This window comes from Plecotus auritus, assembly GCF_963455305.1.
Source record: "Plecotus auritus genome assembly, chromosome: 9".
In the NCBI taxonomy this organism is placed as follows: Eukaryota; Metazoa; Chordata; class Mammalia; order Chiroptera; family Vespertilionidae; genus Plecotus; species Plecotus auritus.
Window position 1 is genome coordinate 82,080,522 of NC_137783.1, and position 20,289 is coordinate 82,100,810.

Genomic DNA, 20,289 nt, shown 5'->3' on the forward strand with positions numbered 1-20,289 from the left:
GTTGAGTTAAAGTAAAACAGTATTCTTCAAGACTTCTCTGAACCTTTGATATTTTCATAGACATTGTGATTCTCCAAAGCAGTAAATAAATACAGTTTCCTGTATTTACCAAAATTATTTGGGTATGGGATCCTTCTTTATAGCTGCGTTATGCAGGACTAATGTGCTGTGGAACACATCAAATGCATTAATATTTAGCAAAGTACCTTTATGTTTAAAATGTCTATTGTTTTGTCTTGGTTTCACTAAAAACTGGACAGTAAGGTGTGTGTGTTTATGTGACAGTAGAAAGTGTAAAAGAGGGAGAGAGAGTGTATGTATGGTATGTGTAAATGGTTGGGGGAAATATGATTTATTTATTTATTTTATTTTATTTTATTTTTTGTTAATCCTCACCGAGGATATTTTTCCATTGAATTTTAGGGAGAGTGAAAGAGAGAGGGAAAGAAAGAGAAAAACATCAGTTTGAGTGAAACACATCGATTGGTTGCCTCCGACCAGGGCCAGGGCCTGAGGAGCCTGCAACCGAAGTACGTGCCCTTGACTGGAATCGAACCCGGGACCCTTTGGTCTGCAGGTCGACACTCTATCCACTGAGCCAGACTGGCTAGGGTAGGGGGAAATATGTTCTAAAGTGAATTTCGATGTTATGACAGTTGGAAGGATGTGTATGTTTGGTTTGAATCATTGTAGACTATGGACATATTTGACTTCCAGAAGTGCTTTCCTAGGAATATAAATTGAATGTGTTAAAGATCTCAATATGGATTCAACTCTACCATTATCTCTATTTTAACTTTTACTTATTGCTGTTAAATGTTAGCCTAAAAAGAAATAGATTAGAAAAATGAATTGGGTTATTTTCCTGGACATCTTCAAATATAGGGAAAATGGCATTCAGTTCCACCTTGACCTAACTATCAGCTGTCTAGGATTAGAAAAAGCCTCAGAGGCAAGGCTCTAAACTCCCAGGTGATCCTAGTGGATAAAATTAGGAGAATCTGAGTACTGGTGGCTTTGTTTACCAAGAATTCAGGAATGGAATAGCAAGAGATACTTGAGGTATGGTTTCCTCCATGGCTTATTATTGAGTTGACATTGGTCTTGTAAAGTTGTGTGGAGGTGGCTGTTGAAATTCTTGGTACAATTAATTTTATAATCTAAAGACTGCCTAGGCCTTTTGATTTTCTTCTTTTTATTGTTTGCTTTCTGCCTGTTTTTTCTAGACACTAATTTATCAATCATTAGATGGTCTGTAAAACCTTTTGTAATTTATGTTAGGTAAATTGTACAAATTATCCCTGTTCTCAATTGCTATAGATAATAGTTGGTTGTTATCTGTAGTTTATAGAGATTGCTAGAAAAAACTGAATCCAAAGCTGTATCCAAAGACATTTATTTCATAAATGATTTATCAATTGATTTTTAGAGAACAAAGGGAAGAGAGAGAGAGAGAGAGAGAAAGAAACATCAATTTGTTGTTCCACTTATTTATGTATTCATTGGCTGATTTTTGTATGTGTTGTATAAGTTAAAATCTGTGATGAATTATGAAACATTTCAAATTTGAGTTGGATATTCTGAGCTTATGTTATTTGGTGCATACAAATTTAATAATTTCATTATGAAGTGTTCTTCTTTATCTTTACTAATACTTTTTGCCTTAAAGTCTAATTTGATATTAGTCTTTAGCCTATAGTAAATTTCTTTTGTTTAATGTTTGCTTAGTAAATCTTTCTTTTACTTTCTACATTGTATATGCCCTTATTTTAGATTTGTCTTTGTAAGCAGCACATGGTCCAATCCTTTTTTTAAAATATAAATTCTTTATTGTTGAAAGCATTACATATGTTATGTTTCTATTCTGATTTAATCTGGTGTGATAATTGCTTTTTAACTGGAGGATTGAATTTGCTTACATTTAACTTACCCCATTATTTAAGTCTCTTTACTCCTTTCCATTGTGCCTTCATTGTGAAGTATTTTTTTAAAATATATTTTTATTGATTTCAGAGAGGAAGAGAGAGGGAGAGAGAAACATTTATGATGAGAGAAAATCATTTATCGGCTGCCTCCTGGATACCCCCTATTGGGGATTGAGCCTGCCACCCTGGCATGTGCCCTTGACTGGACTCGAATCCGGGACCCTTCAGTCCTCAGGCCAACACTCTGTCCACTGAGCCAAACTGGCTAGGGTCATTGTGAAGTATTTTAATTGCACTCATTTTAAGCCCCATAAGCCATTATTATTATTGTTTTAAAAATCAGTGTTTATTTAGAGTTATCCAAATACTTATTCTTTTCTGGTATTTTTTTGTTTTGTTTTTAATTTATTGATTTGAGAGAAAGAGAGGGGAAAAATAAAAGACAAACATCAGTTCGTCATTCCACTATTTATGCATTCCTTGGTTGATTCTTGTATATACCCTGTCTGGGGATCAAACCCACAACCTAGGTGTATCAGGACCACGCTCTAACCAACTGAGTTATAGGCCAGGACCTTTTCTGGTGTTTTTTATTTTTTTGTGCCATACTAAAAACAAAATTTCTTTATAGTTTAGGTTTACTTAGTGAAAAATTCTGTTTTGACTTTTCTGAAAATCTTTTGTTTTTGAAGCATATCATGGTAGGTGTTTTTCTTTCTTCAGTTCAAAGGTATCTTTCTGTTGTACTCTAACTTCCACTTTTTTTCTGTTAAAAGCAGCTGACAGTTCTCTTGTTCCTTTGAAGGTAGTTGGTGGTTTTTAAGATTTTCTTAGGTTCTTAGCAAAATCATGAATGATGTCTTTTTGAGGTATGAGATATGGTAAGGACTTCTACCTGGGCTAGTCTGGCTTTTACACTCTGGGGCTATTCTGTTTCTTTTTTTGCCCTTAGTCCTGGAGTATAACTCTGACTCAGAGCTAGCCCTTCTGGAGATCTCAAGGGAAAGACAGGGGAATTTACCTTTCTATCCTTCACCTTGGCAGGCTCTGAACTTCGTGGCATTCTAAGACTGCCAGGATCTGTGCTCAGCTTTGAGCGTCCCTGTTACTTATGGCTTTTCACTCATTTTGCCTTGTGTGTGCTGAGTTTAGGAGTTGACATATGTGGGAAAATTGTATGAAGAATTCAGATTCAGTTTTTCATGGTTCATTCTCTAGGACAGTGGTCGGCAAACTCATTAGTCAACAGAGCCAAATATCAACAGTACAACGATTGAAATTTCTTTTGAGAGCCAAATTTTTTAAACTTAAACTTCTTCTAACGCCACTTCTTCAAAATAGACTCGCCAAGGCCGTGGTATTTTGTGGAAGAGCCACACTCAAGGGGCCAAAGAGCCGCATGTGGCTCGCGAGCCGCAGTTTGCTGTCCACGGCTCTAGGATCTTGAACTGACATGTTTAGGCCTAAGTCTACTACTTTATCTCTCTCATTTCTCTTGCAAATCAGCAGATGCTTTGTGTGAAAAGTGGAGATTAATATGGGGTTTGCACAGGGCATTTCTAGGTTCTCCTTCAGCACCTCCTTGCTGCCTCTCTGATGCCTACAGTATTTTTTGTTTTATATTTAATCGGGCTTTTATAGATAGTGCTCTAAAACAAAGGATCAATCTGATACAAACAGCCCCTTATGACAGGAATGAGAGCTTTGTAACCTTATAATTTTAGTAGTCAGTGATGATGGTTGCCTGGATCCATTATTTCATTAGGATGTGCAAAATTGTGATATTCTGATTCTATTATTTTTTAACTGGAGTACTTTTATATGAGGTTAGAATACCAGAATATATGCTTCATTCTTTTTACTTAACAGTTTTTATATTGAAGAGTTGCTTCCCTAATATTTTTCAAAGGCGAACAGTTTTTAAAAAAAATTAAAATGAACTCATTGACTTAATGACATTTAAGATGAATTAATTATTTAGTAATATTAACCTATACATTTAAACATACTATATTATTTACCCTTCAATAGAAATTAATACTGTATTTTTAATACACAAATTGTCTTGCATCATCCCAAACTTGGTTAATATGAGGTTCTTTAAATTGTTACCTGGATCCTTTAGACACAGCCCAGTAGTTTTGGGTTTCCTTGCTTCTCGTGTTCTAGGTACACCTTATTTTTCCATTCCATGTAAAATTCCTTTGGCAGGATATTGTGTTTAGAGACCATAGTCTAGATGCTATGAGATGGTCATTGTGTTCAGGTTTTTCAGTGGACAGGTTTATTTTATTTTTTTTGAAGAGAAACACATCCTGAGTTCATGCTGATACTTAAAAAAGCAAATTTAAGTTTATAGCCTTTTATTTTTGCAGCCTCTTTGAATTTCATATTCATTTTTTCCTTATGCCAAACATCTTTCCTAATGTCTTTTACTTATTTGTTCTATTTATTAGTTAATACATCTAAAGTTTCAGGATAATACCAATAATATTGCTAATAGCATGATTACTTAAGAAAATTAAGATCCCTTTGCATTTTTTTCTTAAATATCCCAGTAAGTATAACAACAATTCAAATTCTTTGAAATTCCTTTGTCATTAAGCTATCAACTTGCTATATCTTTAGGATTAATTGTTTTTTTAAATTAACTTTAATTCGGCTCTGTATATTCCCCGGTGGATAACCAATTTTTAGGTTTTGGTTTGTCTGCCTCTTTTTTAAAAAATTTTAAATATGGCCGAAACCGGTTTGGCTCAGTGGGTAGAGCGTCAGCCTGCGGACTGAAAGGTCCCAGGTTCTATTCCGGTCAAGGGCACGTACCTTGGTTGCGGGCACATCCCCAGTAGGAGGTGTGCAGGAGGCAGCTGATCGATGTTTCTCTCTCATCGATGTTTCTAACTCTCTATCCCTCTCCCTTCCTCTCTGTAAAAAATCAATAAAATTCATTTAAAAAAATTTTTTTAAATATGTTTTTATTGCCTTTTTTTTTTTTTTTTTTTTTTTTTAAGAGAGAGAAAGGAAGGGAGAGGGGTAGACATAGAAACATTAATGAGAGAAACATCAATTGGCTGTCTCCTGCACCCGCCCTATTGGTGACCAAGCCTGCAACCTGGGCATGTAGGTTGAACTGGTGACCTCTTGGTTCATGGGTTGATGCTTAACCACAGAGCCACACCTGCTGGGTGTCTGCCTCTTTTTTAAAGTTATAAGCAGACACAGGGATACCTGTGTACATGAATGTGCATGTGTATGTGTGTGCGTGCGTGTATTTCGTATAGCCCAAGCCAGATAATATTTGGATAGATTATTCATTCCTTTTTTACAGCTACAAGATACTTAATTGTGTGGGTACACAGTAGTTCATTCCACAAGTTCTCTATTAATGTGGGTTGATTTTCATTTTTTCCTTTATAAATAATATCATATCTTTTTGTATGTTTATCAGTAGTCTTAATTAGTTCAAAGAGTAAATATATGTATATGTCTTTTCAACATTTTATTATGAGAAATTTCAAACATGTAGCACATTGAAAGAATTTTACAGTGAACACTTTATACCTGCTACCTACATGCTACCTAACGGTAGTAGCATTCATTTAGTGTCCGTTTATCCAGTTCATCTAACTATACATCCACATATTTTTGATGCATTTCAAAGTAAATTGAAGCCATCTCTTCACTTCCCCTAGGTATTTAAGTGCACATATCACTAAGTAGAATTCAGTATATTTAGATTTTCTATCTTGATGTAATTTTTACATACAGTGAACAAATTAAGAGTATGTTAGCTGAGTTTTGATAAATATGTATATCTATGTAACCCAAGTCCCTATTAAGATGTGGAAGTTTACCATCAGCAAGTTCTTTCAGAGAGAGAGAGAGAGGCAGTCAACTGTAACATTTGAATTCTTCTTTTTCTGGTCTGATTTTCAAAATTACCAACATGGCATGTTTTTAATGTTTTTTCTCCTTTATTTCCATAAGCACCCCTGCCACGTTGGAGCAGAACTACATAGTTTGTCAGCTGCAGCAAAAAATAAGTGTACTCTATTCCTTCTTGAGAAGCCACCTGAAGAAGAAAAGTATTGTATTTTTCTCCAGTTGTAAAGAGGTACTGAATGTTTATTTCTCTTGTTATTTGTGTTGGATCATTCCTTTTAAAATACCGAATTTCAGTTAGACAAATAGCACTTTCTTTTCTCTTCTAGTAAATAGAGTGCTAGATGTGGTGAGGGATCCATAGATAGAGAATCCTGTGTTTTTGTTTTAAAAAGGAACTTGTGGATGAAACTATAAGCTCTGCAAGGGAAGAAACTGTCCCTTGTGCTGCAGTATTGTTAGTACCTAGCACAATATCTATCTAATAATAGGATAATATGCAAATTGGTCAGGACGCCATCATGTAACGACCGAACAGCAGGGACCCGAGGCTGCATGGCGCCTGGCCAGGGCTAGGGACCTCAGACTGTGCCCCCGGCCTGGAGGGGCTTGACGGGTGGGGCCGGCCGGGTCTGGGTCTCCTGTGATTTCAAAGCGCCTGCGGGTGGGCGGGGACTTGGACTCTGGGTCCTGTGGTGCGCCCCAGACTCTGACGGGAGGGAGATTTTCATATACATTTTACTAATTTTCTTTCATCTCTGACACTTCTAATATAGAGAAAGGGCAAATAACAATATTAAAATATTTCTTCTAATTCCCTTTTAATGTGCATGAATTTCGTGTACCGGCCCACAAGTTTAGAACATAAAAATTGGTAGAATGAACAATGGAATGACTAGACTAACCAGAGGTCTTTATAATCTGAGACTCACATACCCTCGATGAAGACTGAATTGAATATGTCATTTATTTTCATGCTTTCATATCTTTGTTCATGCTGATCTTTGGAATGCCCTCCCTGCATCCCTTCATCCCAGTTCTGGGGAAATATTTAGCGTCCTTTAAGGCTAACAAGCTCAAATATTATACTTGGAAGTCCTTTTCTGACACTCCAAATTCCCTTGTTACAATCAACTTCCTCTCCTACCCTCTGTAGTGTTTATATCTTTGTTTAGTTCATAAACATTTCTTCAATACTAGCCTCATGCTACAATTAAGGGATTCAGTGATTGCATAAGAAAACTGGGTTCCTTCCCTTACAGAGAAGAGACCCTGGTTGATTTTTGCCACTTTTTCACACTCCCTGATGACTTAGTTATTGGCATAGAGTAGGTTGTTTCTAGATTTATAACTTTTGGAATAGCTTAGCCTGATAAGTATGAGAATGAGTCTCCCTTTATCTTATGAGGAAGATAAGTAGTGGTTTCTCATTTTACCATGTAAAGAATGACTTTGCAGTTTTATTTTAGGACCTACTTTAGATTTTTAGAACTTTATATATCTGAAAGTAGGGATGTTTTTGCTATGTATGTGTAAGGAAATAAGTTTAGAGTTTATATTTGAAATTTTACTCCATAATACTCTGCTTTGCCTTTCATCACAGTGCATGAAGAATCTACAACTAGTCCCTCTACTGGTGCTCCCTATCCTCTCTCTGCACAAGGCCTTTGTTACTGCAGATGTCCTCTGTCCTATGTTTTCTTGTCTCCCTGTTATTCTTGAATATTACCCAGATTAAGAATAAAATGCAAAGCTCATATCCCTTTACAAACACTCCCTCTATTTTCTGCTCTTCTTCACAGCAAAATCTTTTAACATTTTATCTCTCCACTCAGTATCACTGTCTCATCTCCTCTTCTCTCCTCAGTCCTCCAGAGTCAGCCCCTTTAAAAGGTACAACCTATCAAAGTCAGTGGTCAGTCATTAGTCCTTACTTATTTGACCTCTTAGAAGCATAGTAATACAGTTGAGCATTCTCTCCTTCTTGAAACACTTCTTTAGACTTCTGTGACTCCACACTAACATGTTTCCCCTTGCCTCTGACTGCTCTGTTAACCTTACTTGCTGGCTCTCTTTTGCCTTCCACTGCAGGTTAAAGTTCTTCCAATCTCTGTCCTCTACCCTTCTCTGCCCCTTTTCCTTCTATCCTCTTTCTAGGTAACCTCTTCAATTCCATGGCTTTAAGTGCCATCAGTATTCTGGCAGCTGCCAAATCCACATCTCAAACTTGATTACTAGGTATTTCCATTTGAATGTCTAAAGGGCATCTCAAACTTAACATAGGAAAAACAATTTTAAATTTTCTTTCTCCTAAGATTTCCTTCCTCATCTCAATATGTGACTTGATTCCTCCCCCCCTTTTTATTATATTTATTCAGGTGATACTGATTAACAAAATTATATAGGTTTTAGATGCACAATTCTATAACACATCATCTGTACATTGTGTTTTGTGTTCACCATCCTAAGTCAAGTCTCTGTCCATCACCATTTTCCCCCCAGTACTTTCCTCTACCTCCTCCCAACACCCCCTGAATTCTTAATTCTTATCTGTCTTTATCCATATTCAGTCTATTGATAACTCTCATTAGCACTACCATTCTCACCACCCCTCAAGCTTCACTTTACTCTGAACCATGCTTAATTCCTCATACTCCTGGTTGGTCTCTCCATTTCTTTACTCTCTTTCCTGTAGTTATTCCACATTATAGCAACGATGATCTTTGGAAAGTGGAAACTGGAATATGTCACTGCCTTGCTGCAAACCTTCTAAGAGTTTTTCTATAAATTTTACAATTAAATATAAACTCCTTACTTAGAACCTATATGGCTTTAATCTATATACATCTTCCACCTCAGCCAGTTTTTTCAATAGTGGGAGTTCAAGGTCAGTCTTGATTTGAGAGAGACAGATTGTAGAAAGTTTTCATGGACTCAATTTATACCTTAATTTCCATATGTACTTCTCTGAGATTGACTTGCCTGAGAGGGCCTCTGTGGTCTGCAGGTTCTCATTTCCCATTTCCTTTTCATGGTAGTTCTTTTTTTTTAATATATACATTTTTTTTTTTAATATATACATTTTTTATTGATTTCAGAGAGGAAAGGAAAAGGAGAGATAGAAACATCAATGATGAGAGAGAATCATTGATTGGCTGCCTCCTGCACACCCCCCTACTGGGGATCAAGCCCGCAACCCAGGCTTGTGCCCTTGACTGGAACTGAATCCAGGACCTTTCAGTCTGCTGGCCGATGTTCTATCCACTGAGCCAAACTGGCTAGGGACATGGTAGTTCTTTTAAAAACTTTACAAAAGAAAGGCTTATGTCTTTCTATCCTTAATCTTAACTGATTCATTGTCTCATGGTCAGAGAACCTTTCTGGCACCAGGGTAGCTAATCAGAAAGTGAATGACTCTAATAAGGTAACAGGTCATTTCAAAATTCAGGTGGTTTCCCATTCTTAGAACAAAATTTGAAGGGAGACTTAAATGGAGTTATTAGGTGCTAGATAATTATAAACTAGAGGCCCAGTGCATGAACTCATGCACAGGTGGAGTCTGGCCAGCCTGCCTGGATTGGGGCCTGATCAGGGGCGGGCTGGCTGGGGGCAGGGGCTGTGGGTGATTGGCCAGTGGGCCCCACCCACAATTGGGGTGGGGGGACAATCAGAGGTGGGGCCAGCCAGGGCAAGGGGCTGCAGGCCTTTGTGGTGGGGTGGGCTGATCAGGGGCGGCGCCAGCTGAGGGGAAGGGCCCTCAATCAGGGTGGGAGAGGCTGATCAGGGTCGGGGCTGATGGAGTGTTAGTGGCTGCCCCATCCTTGAACAGGGTGGGAGAGGCCAATTGGGCCAGTTGGCTGGCCATAGTGGGCATCATAGCGATGGATCGTTCCAGTCATTATGGTGTTCCGGTCGCTGGTTTTTTATATATATAGATTTTTATCTGTCATGATTTTGCAAATTTTTTACCTTTTTATTGAATTTATTAGAGTGATATCTATATATACAAAAGGCTTATATGCTAAATGTCCCTCCAACTGTCCGACCGGTCACTATGATGTGCACTGACCACCACGGGGCAGATGCTCACCTCAGGAGCTGCCGTGACACACACTGGCCATTTACAAAGAAACGGCAGCATGGACCTGGTGCCGACAAAGCAACACTTGGCTCCCCCCAAGTGGGACACAGGCCCCGCCACCACCCCGGAGTGACAGCCCACCAAATCGCAGCTGATGCTGCCGAGACCCCATGGTGCAAAATGCGGCCCACAGCCCAGCCCAGCCCGGAAATGGCCGCTGTGGGCACCAGGTAATGATATTGTGTAGCAATGTCCGGCTTCCTCTCGCTAGTGACAGGCCATTTAAAAATAAATGGCACTACGTTCCCCCAAGTGGGACATAGGCCCCACCACCACCCCAGAGCAACACCCTACCAAATCGCAGCCAATGCTGCTGAGACCCATGGCGCAAAATGTGTCCCACAGCCCAGCCCAGAAACGGTCACTGTGGGTGCCGAGTAATGACATCACGGAGCAATGCCTGGCTTCCTCTTCTAGCGGCTAGCCTCCTTGCAGTTTCTTCAGCCCAGGAACACAACTTGCTTTATAGCCAGGTGCAAACATTTTACACTTTAATCAAATGTTTGTGAAGCTTTTTCCCATGTCTCATCTCATTTGTCTTTACAAAAGTCCTGGAGTAGGTAGATAGGAGACTCGGTGGAATCCTATTTTCTTTTCATTAGCCGGAAAACAGACATTTAGAAAGTTTAGAAACTTGATCCGACTGGAAAGAAATAAGAAATGGTGGAACTTGAAAATGACTTCAGATTTTCTCACTGTGCAGAATATGGTCAAATATTGCTATAGTTACATATTTTACCCTTTGTTATCCCTGCATAATCTATAATAATAATCTGCTTTGTGTTGATATTTACTGCTGTGTTGCTGACAATTACCTGAAAGAGAAGTTGGGGTACTTCACTGGGCTGTAAAAGTTTAGCTACATCAGAAAGCAGGTGTAATTAAACAAGCTTATTCTATCTATACTAATAATAGAGGAATATGCAAATTGTCTGGGATGCCGTCATATAATGACCAATCAGGACGGGGGTGGGTCCGCAGTGGAGAGCTCTCAGCATGCCTGTGCCGGTCTGAAGGGCGTGGAGAGGAAGGGAGAGCAGATAAGCAGTTAGGGGCATCAGGCCAGGAGGGGAGAGCAGATAGGCAGTTGGGGCGATCAGGCAAGTAGGGGAGAGCAGATAGGGCCATCAGGCTGGCAGGGGAGCAGTTAGGGGGATCAGGCAGTCAGGCAAGTGAGTGGTTAGGAGCCAGTGGTTCTAGATTGTGAGAGGGATCCCGGATTGGAGAGGGTGCAGGCCGGGCTGAGGCGCCCCACACCCCTTGCATTAATTTCGTGTACTGGGCCTCTAGTCCTATATAATGAAAAGGTAATATGCAAATTTACCCTCATGCCCTCACAAGATGGCTGCCTACGACCAGGCTGGAAGGGAGGTTAGTGAGGGACGATCAAACAACTGAACAAGCAGGCTGCATGGGGCGATCAGGCTGGCAGGGGGGGCACTTGGGGGCAATTAGGCTGGCAGGGGGGCAGTGAGGACGACTAGGCCGGTGGGGGGTTAGTGAAGGACGACCAAACGACTGAATAGCAGTTCTGCGTGGGGATGACCAGGCCGGCGGGGGGGGGGGGGGGGAGTAGTTGGGGGTAACCAGGCTGGACTTGGGGGCAGTAAGGGGTGACCAGGCCAGCAGGCAGGTGAGCAATTAGGAGCCAGCGGTCCCAGATTGGGGTGGGTGCAGACTGGGCTGAGGGGACCCCTCCCTCCCTGTGCACGAATTTCGTGCATCGGGCCCCTAGTATATATATAAAAGGTTAAGTTGCCTCGCGAATGCATGATCCATATTAAGCTCTCGCTGACGCCAATCACATGTGTGTGTTTCAATCTGTCATTGTCAATCGTGAATTTGGTTGACACTTCTATTATAGAGAAAGGACGAATAGTGATATTAAAATATTTCTTCTAATTAATTTCCTTTCAATGTGCATGAATCTCTGCACCTGGCTACTAGTTGGTTAATAAAATTATATAGATTTCAGGAGTACAATTCTTTAATACATCATCTGCATATTTATTGTGTATTCACCACCCAAAGTCAAGTCTTCTTTCTGATTTTTATAAGAGTTCAGAGAGCCGAAACCAGTGTGGCTCAGTGGGTAGAGCGTCGGCCTGCGGACCGAAGGGTCCCAGGTTCGATTCCGGTCAAGGGCATGTACCTTGGTTGTGGGCACATCCCCAGTAGGGGGTGTGCAGGAGGCAGCTGATCGATGTTTCTCTCTCATCGATGTTTCTAGCTCTCTATCCCTCTCCCTTCCTCTCTGTGAAATATCAATAAAATATATATATATATATAAAAAAAAGAGTTCAGAGAGTTAAAGTTCATTTCAGTCCATTGCCTTTGTTTTTGTGATGAGATTTTCTTAATGCCTACCAAATCGCAGCCATGGACCTGGTGCCAACAAAGCAACACTTGGCTTCCCTCAAGTGGGCCGCATTTTGCACCATGGGGTCTCGGCAGCATCAGCTGCGATTTGGTGGGCTGTTGCTCCGGGGTGGTGGCGGGGCCTGTGTCCCACTTGGGGGGAGCCAAGTGTTGCTTTGTCGGCACCAGGTCCATGCTGCCGTTTCTTTGTAAATGGCCAGTGTGTGTCACGGCAGCTCCTGAGGTGAGCATCTGCCCCATGGTGGTCAGTGCACATCATAATGACCGGTCGGACAGTTGGAGGGACATTTAGCATATAAGCCTTTTGTATATATAGTTATCACTCTAATAAATTCAATAAAAAGGTAAAAAATTTGCAAAATCATGACAGATAAAAATCTCTTGTCTTTATAAAGAGAAAATAGAAATAAAATGATGCTGTACTCTGCCTGGGTCTAGCAATCAGTAGTATTCACTTATGAATACATAAGATAAAGACAAGTAGTAAAACTAGTAACAATCAGCTCTGTTTAGTCCCATAAATTAAGAGATGTAATAACATCTACTATTGTATGTCCAATATATTACAACAATAAAAATTTTTTATGTCTAACAGTTTTTTAAAATCAAATTCTAGCATTTCTTGTTTTGGTCATTTCTGTACTAATAATGATTGTAGTAATAGTTTATTTAACCCCCCCAAAAAATTTTAATACAGCTTTATGGCCACAGGAACTTTTTAAATGTTAAAACTGATATACATATATTTGTTGTAGAAAACAATAAATTTTGATAAAGTCTTCAAAAGACTTTCAAGCATAATGCTGTAAAGATAAAATTCTGTGTAGTCAGGAAATAAGAGTTCAAGGAGGAAAAGGAATGATGTAAAATTTCTTTTTGTTAAAGAGAAGTTTCTTCACATTGTGTTTTTAACCTTTTATTTTTTTAAGACTTACTTTTTTTAGAGCTGTTTTAGGTTTGCAGCAAAATTGAAGGGCTCTCTCACACAATGCATAGTTTCCTCATTATTATGTCTTAAAATATATTGTTTTTAAATATATTGTTGTTTATTTCAGAGAGAAAGGGAGAGGGAGAGAGAGAGAGAAAAGAAACATCAATGATGAGAGAGAATCATTGATCGGCTGCCTCCTGCATGTCCCCCACTGAGGATCGAGTCTGAAACCCAGGCATGTGCCCTGAACGGGAATTGAACTGTGACCTCCTGGTCCATAGGTTGATGCTCAACCAGTGAGCCACATTGGCCAGGCGTCTCCTCATTATTTTGACATGTTATAAATAATTGGTAGTGGTTATTAAATTGCTCTGCTATTTAGAATCTATTGTGTACATTTATAAGATGTTTTAAGTATTTATTTAAAAATATTAATATTTACAATATACCAGAAATTACATTCTTTGTAACCAATTAAATTTGCAAAAATATCAGCAATGAACTTAAAAAGGTAAGGGGAGTACCCCCTCCCCCACCAGAATTGTTTTAGGGACTAACATGAGAAAAAAGGCTTCAACACCATAACTCTACCACATATCCCTTTCTCTGCTCTATATATCTTTAATAGTGCTCCTTAATACATTTTTTTTGCTGTTCATCTTGTAAACTTGCTTTGCTGCTGCTATCCAGATATATTGAACTCATTTTTCTGTTAATGCCTAGGTTCAGTATCTGTATCGAGTGTTTTGCCGGCTACGTCCTGGTATTTCTATCCTTGCTCTGCATGGTCGACAGCAGCAGATGAGAAGAATGGAAGTCTATAATGAATTTGTTCGCAAGAGAGCTGCAGTACTCTTTGCTACTGATATTGCAGCCAGGGGATTGGGTAAGAAAGCTTTGGAGAAAATATTCTGTGATCATGGGAAATACGATTTGCTTATAAATGTGTAGATTCTGGGAATTCAAATAGTTTGACTCAAATAATTGGGCTGTCTTATAAAAGAAAAACAAGTGAATTGGTAACTGAGATGATTAGCATTAAGAATATACATCAATGAAGATGTTTTGTAATATTTCCATCTTTGTGCTCATATTGTTTTATGATAATAGCTATAGCATAGAATCCTGAGGAGCCTACAAAATCACAGAAGAATGAAAGGTTTAAAGATATTAAATAATCGTCCTGTTTTTTGAAACTGAAAACTTAATAAATAAATATTACACTATTTAACAAGAAAAATCAGTGAAGTCCATCTTTTCAGCAAGCATCCTAGTTTTTATTTTAAAATCATATTTAATATATTTAAACCTTCAAAAAGCCACTGTGATTTACAACTGGTGGCTTTGTAAAGGTTGAATGAGGTATGGAAATAATTATGGGAAAACTAGAGATGAGAATAAATGAGATGAGAATAAGTAGATGGCAATTTGAATTCTTGAATCACTGTATTTTACTGTGTTAATTATTATGACAAATTTTAAATATACACAAAGAATAGGTCTACTGTACAGTCATATACTACCCACTTTAAGTAACTTTTTCATGATTCCTTTTCCTCCTGTCTCTTTATTTCTCTTAAAGTATTTGAAAGGATAGCTCAAGACTTCATATTAGTTTATCCCTGTGTAATTGGAGGTTGTTAGATAAGTATGCGTGTTTTTAAAGCTCTCTAGGCTATGTTGTTACATCACAACTTGGTAAAATGAACATTTTGCATTTACATTGTTTTGACTACATAATTGTGTGATAAGGGAAGTAGTGTAGTATGATTGTCTCCTTTTTTGTACTTTCGTTTGTGTTTTTCTTTGAATTAATAATTAAAATTTGCTTAGTTTTGTTTCCCAGTTTTAATGTTTCTCAAATGTTCCTGTAGATGTCACATGCCTAATTGTCTAGCAGTTCATGAACAGTCTGTTTTGTTTTGTTTTTCTCTTGAAACTTCTTCTTCTGGTAGTCTTTTGTCACCAGCTCTAATCTAACTGGTTGCTTCATAAGCTTGATGCACATTTGCCATCTGGGACTTCTCAGATCTTTCTTGATTTTTTTTTTCTTTTTAAATTTCATACTCTAATAGCTTCCTAAGAAAGGGTGCATGGGAGGTAAATTTTTTTTTTTTTAAATATATTTTATTGATTTTTAACAGAGAGGAAGGGAGAAGGATAGAGAGTTAGAAACATTGATGAGAGAGAAACATCGATCAGCTGCCTCCTGCACACTCCCTACTGGGTAGGTGTCTGCAACCAAGGTACATGCCCTTGGCCGGAATCGAACCTGGGACCCTTGAGTCTGCAGGCCGATGCTCTATCCACTGAGCCAAACCAGTTAGGGCTGGGAGGTAAATTTTTTGAGTCATTGCATATCTGTGTCCTTTTCTTTTTGTTTTTTTCTTAAATCCTCACCTGAGGATATATTTTTATGTATTGATTGTTTTTAGAGAGAGAAGAAGGAAAAGAGAGAGAGAGGGAAACATGGATATGAGAAATATCAGTGGGTTGCCTCCTAGGATTGAACTCACAACTTAGGTATGTACCCTGACCAGTAATCAAACCTGCAACCTTTTGATGTATGGGACAATGCACTAACCAACTGAGCCACCCGGGGTGGCTCAGTGTCCTATTTTTTGAATGACAGTTGGAATGGGAATAGAATTCTAGGTTGAAATATTTTACATTACAGGTTTTGCAGATATCTTGAAATATTGTTAAAACTCTTCTATTATGTTATTATGGTGGTTATCAGACCCACAACTAGGTTGTTACTTAATGTGTTAGTAAATAAGTATACATAGTACAGTATTAAAATTTTAATAAAAATGTTTATATTTTATTATAATTTTTCTTTTATAGTCCTATATGTTTTACTTTATACATTGAAAAAGGGTCCATAACATGGACAATGGGGCGGTGAAGACCTGGAGGAATTGGAGAGGGCCAATGGGGGGGGCGGGGGGAAAGGGGACATATGTAATACTTTCAAGAATAAAGAATTATTTTTAAAAAAGGGGTCTATAGGTTTCAGATATGCCACAAAAAATGTCAAGAACCTTTGTTCTAGTTTATTTTAAAAAGTTTAGATGAATGTATTCATAAATAGCATGTACTTTCTTGGGTGTTTAAAAACTTTGCATCAGTGATATTAAACTAGTCTATGACTTGCTTTTAAAGCCTTTCCATGTTAATGTGCAAAGATTCAGTGTATTTTGTAGAGTATATCATAGCATGAATTTATCCATTCCTGGAGTAAAGGACATTTAAGTTTATGTTTTTATTACAAAGAATAATCTGAAGCTCTATTCTTATGTAAATGTTTAAGAAATTCTTTAGACTACACCAGTATCGTTTTTAAACTTTCTTTTATTCTTAGTTTTTTCTAAATTATTTTACTATTTTAATGAGCAACATACACATATGGGTAAAAATGAGTTATGAGACAAATCAGTTCCTACTCTACCCCTCCTCACTCTTCAAAAAGCAATTATTTCAATCTGCTATTTCTTCTTTTGACATTTAGTTTTATATTTTGGAGTAACAATCTTATACTGTCAATTCTTAATTTGTCAAGTTTAGAAATTATCTCATGATTTGCTTTTAAAAAATGTATTTTTATTGATTTCAGAGAGAGAGGAAGGGAGAGGGAGGAAGGGCATCAATGATGAGAAAGAATCATTGATTAGCTGCCTCCTGCATGCCCCTTACTAGGGATCAAACCCAAATCTATCCTAGGCATTTGCCCTGACGGGGAATTGAGCTGTGACCTTCTGGTTCATGGGTCCACGCTCAACCACTGAGCCACATCGGCTGGGCTAAAGATTTCCTTTTGTTACCTCTTTATCCTGTTACTCCCATCTTTTTTTTTTTTTTTTTTTTTTTTAAAGTGCTCAGTCCTTTCCTCTATGATAGAAGGTGGTCTGAAAATCTCATAGCAAAGTTTCTAAATGACTAAAGATAGTAGGAGAATGTGCATTAAGGAATTGAGAGCAAAATCTCTGGAAATGAATGGAAACTTATGTAGCCAGAAATATATATGGAGTAATTATTGCCAGGAAATTGGGAGAGGGACTTAATTCGAATGGAGACGGGAATAGCAGGAAAAGTAAACCTTTATTTAAATTTAGAAACCAGTTTTATGGTTCACTAGGAGCCCATGAGAACTGGTTCTTTTAGGTTATTAAATATCAGGATATTTCATTATTTGTGTAACACAAAGCTGTCTGTCTCTGCTGTGTCAGATAAGAAATAATTTTCACATTCAAACACTGTCATTAATTTTAGCTCACTTTGTCAAAGAAGTGTTTATTATCTCTTGGTTCATGCAATTAATTTTATTTTTAAGAGTCCACAGATTATAGCTATCAGTTTGATGTGACAGAAAGTCCTAGCAAGCAATATTGTAAAATAAAAATAGTGCAGCAGAGCAGATCTTAAAACTGATTTTCTACCTTGACATTCTTTCTGTACAGATTTCCCAGCTGTGAATTGGGTTCTTCAGTTTGATTGTCCTGAAGATGCCAACACATATATTCACCGTGCAGGTAGAACTGCTAGGTAAGTGTGCTGGCCCATTTCTTTGCTCTTGGTGCTATCTAAATAAAAAACTATGCTCCCTGAAATGCAGACAAAGAATTCAGGCAAGTGAGTATAGTTGGGCATTTTTATGGTGTAGTTTGAGAACATCTGGTCAGCTGTTGTAAGTCACTATGGCTGAGACTTGATTACTGCTGCGAAAAATCAATGAAAATCTTATTTTAGTTTTTTTGTTCTAACTTTGTTTACTTACTAAACTTTTTACAAGAACTGCTCACTGAACATCATCTCTCTGAATCCTAATGATCCCTCAGTGAGGTATAGAACTGTTATTTAATATCTATTTTCAGAGAAGGAAATTAAGTCTTTGAGCAGTTAAACAATTTTTTGAAGACACACAGCCCCAGGATTCTAATCCAGGCAGTCTGACTCCTCTAGTCTAGATCTGTACTCTTACTTTCTATGGTATCGGCCCTAAGAGGCAAGGTAGTTTTGAGTTGTAGATTTCTCTCTTTTTTCTCCCCCTAGTGTGGAAATTAGACATTGCTGGAGGCTACTCCCAAATATTCCCTTTTTCATATATGTCCCCCTTTTTCCCCAATAAAAACATCACTAAAAGTTGGTGGCTTAAAAATCTGAAGTGACTGTTGTTCCAGTTAGTGTTTCTTCCATCATGAAACATCAATGTCTCATTGACGTTCACATTATAAATATTCGCTTAACCAGTTTTGATGAGAAAGAAAGTGGCAATAAAATGGAAAACCAAAGAAATAGTCCATCTGTGGCTAATCATAATGAATCATAACCCTATTGTGGTTATTATTTTGGCTGTTTCCAATTCTTAACCATCACAATTATCAGTAAAATGAACAAGTGCTAACAAGCGGCGGGGAAACTATCTGGAAAAGAATATAGCAAAGTCATAATCATTTGGGAGTAAATGGCATAGAAAGGTATCTAAATGAATGAAAAGAATAACAAATCTCTTTGCTATTGAGGTTGCAGTGAAGTTGGAATATGTATGCTGCGGGTAGAACTGTGAATGGTTAGCATCTTTCTGGATAGCATTTTGTAATACTTACCAAAAGTCTTAAGAGTTCTTCCTTTTGACTCAGTAACTCCATATCCCGAAATTGATCTTAAGAAAATAGGGAGCCGAAACCGGTTTGGCTCAGTGGATAGAGCTTCAGCCTGCGGACTGAAAGGTCCCGGGTTCGATTCCGGTCAAGGGCATGTACCTTGGTTGCGGGCACGTCCCCAGTGGGGGTTGTGCAGGAGGCAGCTGATCGATGTTTCTCTCTCATCGATGTTTCTAACTCTCTATCCCTCTCCCTTTCTCTCTGTAAAAAATCAATAAAATATATTAAGAAAATAGGGAGAAGGAAAAAGTTTCAGTAAAGATGTTCATTTTACTGATATTTGTGATGGTTAAGAATTAGAAACAGCCAAAATAATAACCATAATAGAGTTACGATTAATTATGATTAGCCACAGATGGACTATTTTTATTTTGGTTTTCCATTTTGTTACCACTTTCTCATCAAAACTGGATAAACGAGTATTTATAATGTGGACGTCAATGAGGCACTGATGTTTCATGATGGAAGAGACACTAACTGGAACAACAGTCACTTCAGATTTTTAAGCCACGAACTTTCAGTGATTCCCTAGGGATGGCAGGGTCTTTAGACCAATATTGGAATACTCATCCAAGCAGAGACTCATTCTTCAGCGGTTTGCTCTCCATTTGCCCTGCATCTCCTTCAGTAAGTGGCCCAATTGTCTTCTGTCTCTTGTTTATCTATGAAGTCCCTTTGGTGTTTACTTTTACATTTCTTTGTGTCCACAGTTCTCATGGCTTTAAAGAAATTTTATCTTTTTGTTTGATTCTGTTGTTTGTTTCAGCATAAGTGAAGGTTTTTCATATTCTTCTACAGCCTAAGAAGTAGAGCTCTTTCTTTCTCTTTGTTTTCTGATTATCATAAAATGTTTGACTGTTCAAACATTTTTCATTTGGCTCACTTTTAGCCCATGGGCTATTAAACATGGGCTTTAGTCAAGGTCTCATCACTTAAGTGCTTTTCTTTTGACCACCATTAAAGGAGAGCATAGTATAAGAGTGAAAGGTAAAACTTTTTATAAATAGGATTTATGTATTAAAGGGTTCAAAGTATGTCTTTTTATTGCAGTTATATAATTTGAATAAGCAGTGGGGTTAGAACTGGGTTCTGTTCTACATTTAGACAAACTTATCTTAGAATGACAACATTGTTTTTAATGGGATCTAAGTAAATGACCTAGGTAGAATAGCAGCCTTGTTTTCTCATTTATGAGATGGTACATTGTGCTTCAGTGTCTCTGATGCATTGGGTACATGTTCAGATTATCTTTCATAGTGAGATATTCAGAAATTTTTAGTTGTGGTTGTTGGAATGAATGTTTCTCTATTGTTTAATTCTCAACAAATGTGTAATAAGTATGAATTTGTACAGGTGCCCATGTACACA

At 38.0% G+C, this 20,289-nt stretch overlaps 1 protein-coding gene across 1 annotated transcript in view; it reads left to right on the plus strand.

The window, feature by feature from the left end:
• DDX10 (DEAD-box helicase 10) overlaps positions 1 to 20,289 on the plus strand; it is a 258,829-nt gene that overhangs the window by 18,901 nt on the left and 219,639 nt on the right. The window contains exons 7-9 of the mRNA XM_080643092.1: positions 5,913 to 6,039; positions 13,982 to 14,144; positions 17,719 to 17,803. Of these exons, the coding sequence (XP_080499218.1) occupies positions 5,913 to 6,039; positions 13,982 to 14,144; positions 17,719 to 17,803 (375 nt within the window). The remainder of the gene's footprint in view (positions 1 to 5,912; positions 6,040 to 13,981; positions 14,145 to 17,718; positions 17,804 to 20,289) is intronic.